The sequence below is a fragment of the Capra hircus genome, chromosome 8 (assembly GCF_001704415.2).
Source record: "Capra hircus breed San Clemente chromosome 8, ASM170441v1, whole genome shotgun sequence".
NCBI classification, from domain to species: Eukaryota; Metazoa; Chordata; class Mammalia; order Artiodactyla; family Bovidae; genus Capra; species Capra hircus.
This window is the reverse complement of record NC_030815.1, coordinates 46,560,646-46,573,112: the sequence shown is the minus strand read 5'-3', so window position 1 is coordinate 46,573,112 and position 12,467 is coordinate 46,560,646. Positions and strand designations below refer to the sequence as shown.

General features: G+C 43.7%; 1 protein-coding gene across 11 annotated transcripts in view; it reads left to right on the top strand.

The window, feature by feature from the left end:
• TRPM3 (transient receptor potential cation channel subfamily M member 3) overlaps positions 1-12,467 on the top strand; it is a 608,518-nt gene that overhangs the window by 525,367 nt on the left and 70,684 nt on the right. For all 11 annotated transcript variants that reach the window (XM_005683743.3, XM_005683729.3, XM_005683725.3 and 8 more), the window contains 2 exons: positions 6,225-6,353; positions 11,247-11,498. In XM_005683743.3, the coding sequence (XP_005683800.2) occupies positions 6,225-6,353; positions 11,247-11,498 (381 nt within the window). The remainder of the gene's footprint in view (positions 1-6,224; positions 6,354-11,246; positions 11,499-12,467) is intronic.

The following is a 12,467-nucleotide window of genomic DNA, read 5'->3' as shown; positions in this document are numbered from 1 at the left end:
GAAAATAAAGGAAATGGTAAAAGAGCTAACAGAAATAGAAATGAGATGAATATGAGTCAAGTCTAGAAGGGAAATAGAGGTCCTTTTACAAAATGCTTCCATGTTCTGGATGGATGAGTGCTGGATCAGAGTTGGCTATTTTAGATGTCAATCCTGGTTTTAGGGGGACCGTTGGTGGGCTGAGCAGAGTGTTAGAAGGAAAACCACTAAAGATGGGGATCAGAAGTGTGTGATTACTCCCAATATAATATGTCATCAGACAACCTTTATTGCTCTGACGCAAGCAACATGCAAACAAAACAGCGAAAAACATGTAAAGAAACCTACAATCACAGCAAATACTGTCCAGTAAGCATACCCTGCAAATATTTTCTGCCCACAAAATGAAAGATTATCCTTGAAATAGCCTCCTGATAGGGGAGAAATGGCCTGACTGCTGGTTTTCTGCCTCTGTCTTTCATGGTATTTTAAGCTTAAGGTAAGTTTCGACCCAGGCCGCTTCTGCTGCTCTCCAGCCGCTGCGGAGTGGTGCCGGATAAAAAGCAGTGCATCTGCTCTCTTGGCTTCTCTCACAACCAGCTACACACCAGCCACTTGAGTCAGCAGCAGGATAATCCGAGTCTGAGGCCGAGGTGACGCAAATGACTAGATGAGGTCCTTTTTTGTGTGGTCCTGTGTGCTGACACTCAGTGATGACTTTAAGCCAGGCTTTCCCAACCTCATCACTATTGACATTTGGGGCAGAATAATTCTTTGTTAAGGAGGGCTGCCCTGTGCATTGTAACATGCAGAGCAGCAGCCTGGCCTCTGTCCACTAGGTGCCAGTAGCAGTCTCCAGCCCTAAATGTGATAAACACACTGTCTGAGACATTGCCAGATATCTCCTCTTGGGGTAAACCGCACATGTTGGAAATCACTGCTTTAAAGCATAGCCTTAAAAGAGGATGAGAAATTCTCAAAATATAAATAAAGTAAAAAGAAGTAAAAACTTTGTTAACATTAAAAAAAGAAAAATATTCTCCCCCACAAAAAAAAAAATAACTAAGGGATGCAAAAATCATTTCTATTTATATATTGCATGCTGATATTTGTTGTTTTCTGACAACCAGTGACAAGCATGGACTTTGGAGTCAGACAGTCTAAGTAGAAATCCTGTCTGGGCCTCTTTATTATTGTGTGACCTTAAGCAATTTACTTTAACACTCTGTTCCCAATTTTCTTAAGATCAGGATAATAATAGTACCTGCTTTATAAGGATTGGTAAAGATTAAATGTGTAAAAATATGTAAAGCACTTAGAACAGTGCCTGGAACACATTAAGCATAATTAAATGTAACTTGTTATTCCTAGGCTAGACCAATTGCGGAGCAACAGTGCACAGTGCTTTATTCATCCGTCCACTCAACAACGATAGACTATCATTTATTGAACACCTACTATGAGGCACTCTGCTAGGTGCTCTATATATACTTTTCCTAAACTAACAGTTACATCAAGATAATATTTTTTATTGTATTTTATGCCCAGGTCTGCCCTTTCTCTTATATTAGACTGCTCTAATTGTCTCAGCCTAGTCAGAATTTGGCAAACCACAGCTCATGGGTCAAATCCAGCCCACTGCCCATTATGGCCCGTGAGCTAAGAGTGTTTTTCACATTTTTTTAAGAGTTGAAATAAAACCGATTGAAGATGAATTTGTCACACATGAAATTCACATGTAATTCATATGTCCATGGATAAAGTTTTACAGGGACACAACCCAACCCATTCATTTACCTATAATCTGGCTGCTTTTATGCTCCAACTGTTGAGTTGATCACTTGTAATAGAGACCATTTGACTCATAAAAACCTTAAACTATCTTAACTATCTGGTCCTTTAAAGAAATGTTTACAGATTCCTTTTCTAGAGCATAAAAGAAGCCAATAGAAGTAGTAGTTTCAGGAATTATCTATCACCTGTATAAATAGAGTATGTGATTCTTTTATCCTTCTAAGTCATCCTTTTTTTTTTTCTTGTGTTCTGTATTAATTTTACTTCCTTTTTTCTAGTTCCCTTCACGCAGCTGAGGCAGTTTGTTAGCCACGAATATTTTTAGATCACAAATGCCCTGGCAATGGTTCTGAGCCTTAGGCATATACTGGAATCACCTGGAGTGCTAAAAAAAACAAAAAACACACACCTGGGTTCTATTTAATCTATATTTTAAAAGATTCGTGGGTTCTTTTTCCTGGAGATTCTAATATTGTTGGTCTGGGGCACAGCCTAGACATCAGGATATTTCAAAGCTCCCAAGTGGTTGTAATGAGTAGCCAGGGATAAGAACCATTACTCTGGACAAAGGGCTGAGTTTTCAGCCTGGTATTTCTAAAACTTCCATGATGATAAAGGATTGTGTTAGAAATGCAAATTCCTGACCCTGTCATAGCCGCACTAAATGAATCTCCAGGGAGGAGCCTGAGAGGCTATTTAAGTTCTCAGGTGACCCTTGTAGTCTGGGAAGCATAGGGCACACTGCTTTCCTTGTACCATATACTGCAGGTTGTGGGGCTACCTCTTTGAGAAGGAGGGGAGGGCATGTGTCCAGCTCCTTTCTTCATGGCTGACTGAATACCCTCCACATACCCCTTAGACCGATGCTCCAGTCATGTCCAATTGTGTTTCCACGATGATTTCCAGAAATCCACGTGCACTGACAAAGCCCAGGCCTCAAGGAAGTAAATGGAGATGTGGAGTGTCAATCTTTAAAATCCCCAGAGATGCTGACCAGTCAAATGCAGCTTTAAATCAAAGGGCCCATTTGCTTTTGCTTCTTGTCTGTAAGAGTAGTTCCCACCCCAATTTCCAAAAGTATCCCGTTCTACATTCCCAAGGTTCTGAAAGGTAAGGCACACCTCACTTCCACATAACGTGAGTTCCCTGTCTTAGCAAGTTTCCAGAGAGCAGGTTGAGTCCTCTTCTGTTCCAGCTGGCTCCCAGACTGGCTTGTGTGAGAGCCTGTTCCTAGGGCCCAGTTGGAGAGGACACCAGTTCAAGGTACCACTGGTGCCAGGTCAGAGGGCACCACTGTGCTCTGGGCTTTTCCAGCAGGAGCAGACTCCTTCATCTGCCAACAGCATGCAGCCCTTCCACACTCTTGTGGCAGTAGGAAAAGGCCCAGAAAGAAGTGAGGAATGGCCAAGCCCCACCAGGGACCCCCAGGCAGCTTCAGCAGGCTTTGGTCGCTTACTTTTCATACTTTAGGAGTCATGCATCTTGGTTAATGGAAATTTTATAAAAATACATAAGGAAATAAACAGATTCTAAAAGGATTCCCACTAACCTAAGAATCATAAGGTTATGTTTCTTTTCAAAATTATGGAATTCTACCCACAGCCTGTTAAAGCTTATAGGATATATACAAGTATGTATATATATGAATATATATTCACACATACACCCACAACCATTAAACCATGTCCTGTTAGGGTAATGTGCAGCAAGGCCCCATGAATGTTAGCAAGTTCTAAGATTAGGTTGTTTCTAAGACAGAAGCCAGTCCTCTATTGTACCATTGAAACATGTTTAAAGCCCTATTTTTGGAAGTCCATATTTTGAGAGTTGTCCCCAAATAGTACATTGTAGCTTGATAATGGAAAGGAAAGCATTGTAGAGTAGTTATGATTTTAAAAATAGACAGGAGCTAAAAGAGAAGGTCCTGGAAGAAGCATGAGCAATGAGGTCAATTTAAAAAAGAAAAAAGAACAGAGGTATGAGTAATGAACAGGGGTAAAAAGGAAAGACTGAGGTAAGCAGAGGTAGAAGAATAGAAGTTTCTTGAAAATAGAGGTGTATAATAATGTAAGCCACCATTCACTGGGCTGTGTCAGGAGAGAGATGCATATTCCGGTCTCTCTGTCCTTCCAAAAGCTCTGCAGGGTCAGTTGCAAATATCTCCATTTCACAGAAGGAGGCCCAGGCAGGCAGAGTGATTTGCACAAAAAGATACAGCTGAGTGGAGGATTTTTAAATCCAGGTGTCACTGACTTTTCATCTACATTCCTTCCACCAAACACTAGTCCTTCTGCCAAACAAGTACACTGCACCTGTATTTACAGGACAGAGGCAGATTAAAGGAGTTATTTAAGTACTAAAATGGAGAGATTCTGGAAGAATTGTGTGTGTGTCACTGGGCCTACTTGTGATGAGAGAAGATAATGGTTTGGAAAGTTGTGCAACGAAGTAAGTAAAATGACAAAACCTTGGTGGTTAACAAGGCCCACCAGAAGCAGTGGGATTTGATCCAACAAGGAGAGAGAAGCAACTAAAGAGAGAAGGGTTTCAGGTCAGAAGGAGGCTGAGAGTATATTTTAACATTTAACCATTAAAGTCCTTTCCTTGTGTTTTGTAAAATACAGAACTCACAGGGACTAGAGAGTGGATGCAAAAATATAATGGTAAACAGGAACCATATAAAACAAATTACACCTTGAACAGCATCCTATACCGCTGGATATAGGTTGAGTAGACAAGATTCTTTTCAGGTGAGGTTTTCATAGTGTGCTAATGATCTCAATGTGGGTGGGGTAGGAACTAAGGCGTGGTTATAAAGAGTGGTCCTTGTGCGGGGTGGGTGTACAGGAGCGTCTTCAGAATCTGTTCAGCTGCCCTCTCACTTTATTACGTGATCTCCAACGTGTATATGCATATGCCAGCCCTTCGAGAGATGAGAAATTAAATAGCTGTGTCTGTAAATCCATCAACATAACAAGGCCTCAGAAAATGTAAGTCTTATTCAGGATCTGTGTATTCATTTGTTTTTAAAAAGGGAAGGAGAGGAAAGAAAAAGGATGAAAAAGAAGGGGAGACAAAAGAAAAAAGAGGGGAAGGAAAAAACAGAAAAAAGAGAAAGGGGGAAGGAAAAAAGAAAATGGGAAGAAACAAGGACAGGGGAGGAGGAAAAGAGGAAGGGAATAAAGGAAAGGCGGAAGAGGAAAAAAGGAGGGGAAGGAAAGAAGAAAAGAGGTCCATTAGGAAAGAAAGCAGTGTTTTCAAGCTCTGCAGGGCTGCCCGAACCCCTGTGTCCCCAGCCAGGCTGCATGTTTTTCCACCTTCTAAGCAGCTTCCAGGGCTTCAGAATCGCCCTGTACCTCCAGAATTCTCAAGGTCTCAGTCCTTTCGCCCACACCATTTCCTATTCTTTGCTAAGCTCCAAAGAGTGCAGATTTGAATTACTCAGTTCTAATCACAGCCCCTGGGGCCCCTAAAGCTAGCAAGTACAATACTCAACTTGAAGCCTCACCTAGAAAAGGCTTAGCTTCTTTGCCACTGCCCACCCTAGAGTGAGTTTTTTCCTCAGCCTCTTCTGTAAGAGCCTCGTCAGCCCTGCTACTGTCCTCTCACTAGACATACCTAAGTCCTCCAGTGACAGTCACCAAACCTGAACCCTGAGGAGTATTCCTGGGACACACTGCCACTCAGCCCGTTCCATCAGGGTTCCACCTCTAGTGTTAGTGCCTCGTGAGAATTAAATCTCACTCCAAGTCGCAGTCAGCCTCGCGGACTCATTCTTTCCTATAAATTGCTTGTCTTCTCTTGCTTTGTTTCAAAGAAGGAGAAACCAGGAAGGACTCTCCTAGCTTGGATAGGGCAGGAAAGTCGCACCAGGGATGAAGTAAAACCCTCCCAGGGTACTGCCAAGCAAGCACATTAAGATAGAAGGGGGAAAAAAAAGTAAACACAGAAGAGAATTAAAGTGGGGCTCCAAGGAAGTCCGGGCTATTTTTATGTTGTTTTCACCAATATACAAGTGTAGCATGTGTCTGCCTTTCCTTCTTATAGACATTTAATCTACCTGGCATTCTTTAGGCAAAAATTCACTGGTTCAAGGACCCAAGCCTCATATCTACGCAAGAGCAGTCCCTGAGAGAGGAGGTTCCCTTTTTAGCCAAAAAGACTCCAGAAATGGGGTAACTGCAAAACAAAATGGTGCATCATGACACATTGGTGCAAGCAGAATGTGGGGACCCGAGACATGCAAGGTTCAAAAGGAAGACTGAATACCAGTATTTCAAATATTGTAGTCTTTTAAAATTCTTTCAATGGTTTAGCACCTAGGAGTTCGTTTCACCGTGAATAACCATCCTGCTTGCTGACCTTGTCGTGTCCTGCCGCACAGTGCCCTTGCCCAAGGGCAGGGCTCCCAGGTCTTCGCAGCCAGAGCACTGTATTCTGTTTCCTTACAGCTGGCGTACATCGGATACTTGATGCTGTTCAACTATATCGTGCTAGTGAAGATGGAGCGCTGGCCTTCTACCCAGGAATGGATCGTCATTTCCTATATTTTCACCCTGGGAATAGAAAAGATGAGAGAGGTAACCACTTTCCTAAAAGAAAACAGAGGAGAAAGACAGTGGTTAGTTACCTCTGTGAATGGAGGGGAGTAAGGAAGGTTGGGGTCCAAATTAAGCCAGAAACGATTTCTCTAATGCTGCCACAGAAATAAGGGACGTGGTTTCGACCACTGCAGACAAACCTGGGAGGCTTCAGTGTGTGTTTATAAGATTGTCGCTTCACGTAAGCTTGAGATCTAATCTATATTTTCTAGAGCATCACTCTTGCCCCAAGAAACTTCCAGTTTTCTTCAACACTGTTTACACCTCTCTTTCCTCATCTTGATAAATGTGACTTTTTAATTTTTTTCTACTTAAACTGTTTTTAATCTTTGAATTTTCCACTTTTAATTCCCATTGCAGCCCCTTACTTGGGGTCTTTTGGGACCCAGTCTACCAATACCTATGATTCTGCAAATGCATTTCAGCAGCTCCAGGAAGAACTATGCCTTTATTAATTTATTCCCTGGCTTATTCCTTCTCAACATTTATTATCCCCTTGCTGGGCAATAGCCTCTCTACCAGCCCTCGGCAAAATGAGCATATTTCTTGTCCTTCAGGTTGAGGGTATGGGTCTCTCCCTTCTCCCTCACCGCATCACATTAAAGAAGCCATCAAAATGCCCCCCTCTTGTGACACTTGAATTCAAGGCTAACCTTGGGCCAGCAGATTCAGAGCCTTTATACTAAATGCAGTCAAGCAGTCGTCCACCAGAGGGCTCTGCATCCCCGTCCAACAGGCTCCCAGAGCTGGTTCCCAAGTCCACAGGGATGGCAGGCTTGTGCAATGAGATTCCTCTGCATTTCCCCCTGAAACTAGTCAGCTAGCGAGGCTTTTTCTGGAAGAATTACTCCCTGTCAAGTCCACTGCATTCTCAAGAGCTCTACTTGCTGTACTATAGTCAGTGGGAAAATATATTGGGCTCCACAGAAAAAATAATTCCTACAAACCCACAAATTCACACTTGCCTTCATTACTGCTGCTTGCTGCTAAATTGCTTCAGTTATTCCGACTCTTTGCGACCCCATGGACTGTAGCCCGCCAGGCTCCTCTGTCCATGGGATTCTCCAGGCAAGAATATACTGGAGTGGGTTGCTATGCCTCCTTCAGGGGATCTTCCCAACCCAGGGATCGAACCCATATCTGTTATGTCTCCTGAATTGGCAGGTGGGTTCTTTACCACTAGTGCCACCTGGGAAATCCCTGCCTTCATTACTAAGCCAGGTTAAAAGGGCCTTATTATCAGGGCTAAAATGTTCTCCTCCAAGAAAAAGTAGGATCATTTTTAAAAATATGTGTAAATGGTTAAGAGCCCTTCCCTTGGGTTTTTAAACTACCTTGGGATATTTAAATTCTAGCCATCACACCCCTATTTTGAGAGTCCCATTTTATAAGGAACAGGATTTTTATTGTTGTTAATGGATGCCTGTCTGCTCTCAGGCTTTCCCATCCATAATGCCTTCCACTTCCTGACCAGTGTTGTGTATTCCCCATTTGTAGACTGAAAACAGTAATAAATTCGCTGTGGTCTTTGTGTAGCTCTCTGAGAACTGAGGCTGCTACTGCTAAGGGCTCTGTTGCTGTGAAGAGCCAGCTCGCTGGCTTTGTGATTTAAAGCCTTAGATGTATATTCCTTCCCCATGATAAGCAGAAAAGGGAAAGGCTAGAGCAGGGAGACTGGAATCTCTCCAGGGACTAGACTAGAAGAAGACAGGGAGCAGTCTGTACTCCACGGACTGTTCTGGAAGAAGCTGCCAAGCCGGCGGGCTGCCAGGAATCTCCAGGCTGGCTATCCATTTCTCCTGAGGCGGCATATAACAGCAGGGAGGGCAGAGCCTGGAGCCCGGGGTCAGCAGGGGGTCAACCAAGAGCCCTTGTTTCCAAGGTAGCTGTGGGACGGGAGGCACTGACCACCTAAGTATCTGACCTTTTCCTCTCCGGCCCCGTGAGGTTGCCCCTCGCCCCACATGCTTGAATCCACTAAAGAAATCCTCGGGCGCCAAGGGTCCCGCCTTGAGCCGCCTCACAGTCAGCATGGGCCCTGCAGACCTCAGACGCAAGAGCCTGGAAACAGGGAAAATCTGTAGGCTTCTGTGCCTCCAGGGACCTACAAGGAGGGCTTTGTGGTTTCACGTTCTGCCAACCCCTTCCCGGCAACACATTCTTCTGCACGGAGTCAGCCCAGCAAGCCGGGTGATCCCGTAACAGCACGTAACTGCTGCTCCGTGCGGGTGCTCATCCTCCCACTGGGGCCTCCTCCGGCCACTTGTAAGGTAGATGACGCGGCTGTGAGGGCGTCCCTCTCCACAGCTGTGGGAACTAAGACTCAGGGATTGAGCAAATTCTCTGCATCCCACAGCTGTAAAAGAGAGCTGGGTCTTAAACCAGACTGACCCGGCCTTAGGCCCACCCTGCCCGTGGTTACAAACTGGGACACTCCCTGGATCCCAGGGATCCTAAGAGAGGCCTCACCTCGTGCACTCTGCTTTTATCTTTCTGTGTTGAGATTTCACAAAGATACTTTCACTGGTTTTTAAAAAATATTTTGCTACAAACCTTAGGAGAGTATGGACCAACGGTTAGAGAAACTCTTTAAGACATTCCCAAACCCCTTAGGACACCTACGGAAGCACACACACTGATTTTTGTCTCGTTAGGATGCATGGGGAGCCATCAGGGCAACAACTGCAACAGGAATTCCTCAAGGGCAGGACAGTGACTCCAACCTGTGGTCAGCAGCATTACCTGGGAACTTTTAGAAATGTAAATCCTCAGGCATATTAAAGCAGAAACTCCAAGGGTGGGGCTTAGGCAACTGCTTTCACCAGCCCTCCAGGTGATTCCAATGCACGCTGAGGGCTAGGGGGTTAGGAATGAAGTACCAGAAGAGTGAAGCGACCAGGTAGCTCCTGGTATCTTGCTCAGCCTTTCAAGCTCCAGTCTTGACTTACTAAGACCACCCTTCCTTACACTTCAGGCCAAGGCAAGCTACTAAAGTCATTGTGAAGATTCAGATCAATAGCTGCAGATTAAACCTGTCCCATCTTTGCACTCCCTTCTTTGAGAGATCCTGAACTGGGAAAGGGGTGGGTCATGGCTTGAAGAGGTGGAAATCTCAGAGGTAAACACAAATGATTCATAAAGGTAGCCCTGCTACGTAGCTTCACGAGGTTCCTCACACCCTGTGGTACAGAATGGGTGGCAATTCCTGCTATCCAGCTGTGCATTTCATAGAGTGTGGAGCAGCAAAAAGTCCCCTCTGGATTTAAAATAAGTCAGAATACCACCCAGCAGTTAAGATAGACAAGGGAGTGGACAGTTACTATGGAGTATCTGTGCAACAATCATTCAGGCAGTCAACAACTATTTCTTGAGTGTCTGTTATGTAGCAGGCCCTAGGGAACAAAGGGTCTGTCCTCAGAGTTTATAGATGAGAGGAGAGATCAAAGAATATTGAGAGGAATGCATGGATAGATGATAGCTAGTTAGCTAGACCAGCATATATGTACACCCATACATAAACATGTATGAGGAAGGTTTTCAATGAGTGAAAAAAATCTTCAAAAAATAAATAGGATAATTGGGGATGTGGAGACCACTGCAAGGAGGGTGGTCAAGAAAGTTCTTCTAGGAGGGGGAAATATGAGTGGAGACCTTGAGTATAAGTAGTCACCGCACATGTAAAAATCAGGGAGAAGAAAATGCCCAACAGAAGGAACAAGTGCAAATGTCCTGAATATAGAATGGATTTGTTATCTGAAGACAGAACAGGGAGAATATGGTGGGATGTTAAATGAGGCCACCATAAGGAATTTGGATCTTTCTGTATTTGTAATGGAAACCGTCAAAAGGCTTAAGTGTTCAGTTATCACAATTTGCTCTAGTTTTCGGAGAAGGCAATGGCAACCCACTCCAGTACTCTTGCCTGGAAAATCCCATGGATGGAAGAGCCTGGTAGGCTGCAGTCCATGGGGTCGCTAAGAGTCAGGCACGACTGAGCGACTTCACCTTCACTTTTCACTTTCATGCATTGGAGAAGGAAATGGCAGCCCACTCCAGTATTCTCGCCTGGAGAATCCCAGGGACAGAGGAGCCTGGTGGGCTGCCGTCTATGGGGTCGCACAGAGTCAGACATGACTGAAGCGACTTAGCAGCAGCAGCTCTAGTTTTGCTGTTATTCATCCATCTCTCATGTCTCTCTTTTTCTTCTAAATTGAAGCTTAATTCACCTGTAAGAAAATGGACACCTCATAAGGGTACAGCTTGATGCTTTTTTTTACCTACCTATACAAGTGTGTAATCACCACCCAGATCATGCCTTAGGCTTTTAAAGGTCTTTCTGGGTGCTGCTCAGAGGCTGGCTAGGCAACAGTGATGGCCGGGATACCAGTTAGAAGGCTATTGCAGTCGTCTGGGCAATGGGATGGGGCTTCGGAGAGGGGGACAGCAGTGGAGGTAGTGAGAAGAGGTCCCACTAGGTTGTATTTGGAAATAGAACTGATATGTTGATGCAGAGGACATGGGTGTGAAAGAGGGGAACGAAGGAATCCTCCTAAGTTAGTGGCCTGAGTAACTCAACATGGCGATACTGTTTACTGAGATGGAGAAGGATTTTGGAGATTTGCAGGGTATTAAGAATCAATAATTTTATACCAAAACTCTAATGTGTGTCTTAGGATTGTAAGGCATCCTAAAGGATCAAATTTACTCTTTATATACAACTGAGCTAAGCTTAGGTCATCCAGAGCCTCTTGAATAGATACAGGTAGACAAAAAAAAGCTACTAATGTCAGCTCACAGACCAAGCACTTTCCAACTGGGCTGAAAATATAGACAGAAATCAAGCCTAACCTCACTCTCTCTCCTGACTTTTAGATTTTGATGTCAGAGCCAGGAAAGTTGCTACAAAAAGTGAAGGTGTGGCTGCAAGAGTACTGGAATGTCACAGACCTCATTGCCATCCTTCTGTTCTCTGTCGGAATGATTCTTCGTCTCCAAGACCAACCCTTCAGGAGTGATGGGAGGGTCATCTATTGTGTGAACATCATTTATTGGTACATTCGCCTATTAGACATCTTCGGCGTGAACAAGTATTTAGGCCCATATGTGATGATGATTGGAAAAATGGTAAGCAAAGTCCTCTGATTCCATGTTATAAGTTCTCAGAGGAGGAGTGCTTATCATAGGAAGAGGGAAATCATTCATTTGGGCCTGCCATCACTGGCTGAGATGGCCCTGGAGGTGTTTTATTTTTTAATTCCTTTCACGTGTTCAGAAGTTTGACTTCATCTATATACATAACTGGAGAATTCACTCTCACTCACTCAGCTTACTGACAAATAAACATCTTCTATTTTGTGCCGGGCACCTGAGTGGGAATTGAGTATATAAAGATCCTCATTCAGTGAGATAAATGATGAGAGCGAGTGGTGACTACCATAGGGTGTGAGAATGCTATAACAGAGATGTGTATAAAATGCCACAGGGACATAAAAGGTTGATCAGAGAAGGCTTCCTGTGGAGGTTACATTTTAGCTGGATATTGGAGAAGATATGGATATCCACTCTCAATGTTTAACAGATTTCTTTTTTCTTAATGAAGTTCTAGAAAAAATGTCTTCACTGTACACAGATGGAAGAAAAGCCAGTTTATTTAAGATGAGATGAATTATATTGCGTTTGAGTTGAACATTAAGTTCTGTCAATATATCATGTGTTTTGTTACATTACTGGGAAATGATGTGTTAAAAACTAGGTTCCAGAATGATATTCCTACTTATTCTTTTTTTAAAAAAAAGAAAAGAAAAGAACCCCAAGTGCCAAGCTAATATGCTTCCCTACTTATGGCTTTGGACTTGTTCCAGTATCCCTGGACCATACATACACTAATTTCTAGACGTTCTCCATAAAGGCTGAGCACTCACAGGACAGCATCGGTGTGAATCTGAAACTGCACCAGTAAATCAGCTCCCTCTCCAAAATCAGAAGAGGAGGAATCAGAGCCTGATGCTCAGAAACTAGGTGCTTTTATCAGTTAAACCATACACCTCATACATAGAGAGGGAGAATTTGAATCTAAAAGGAAAGGGTTATGAG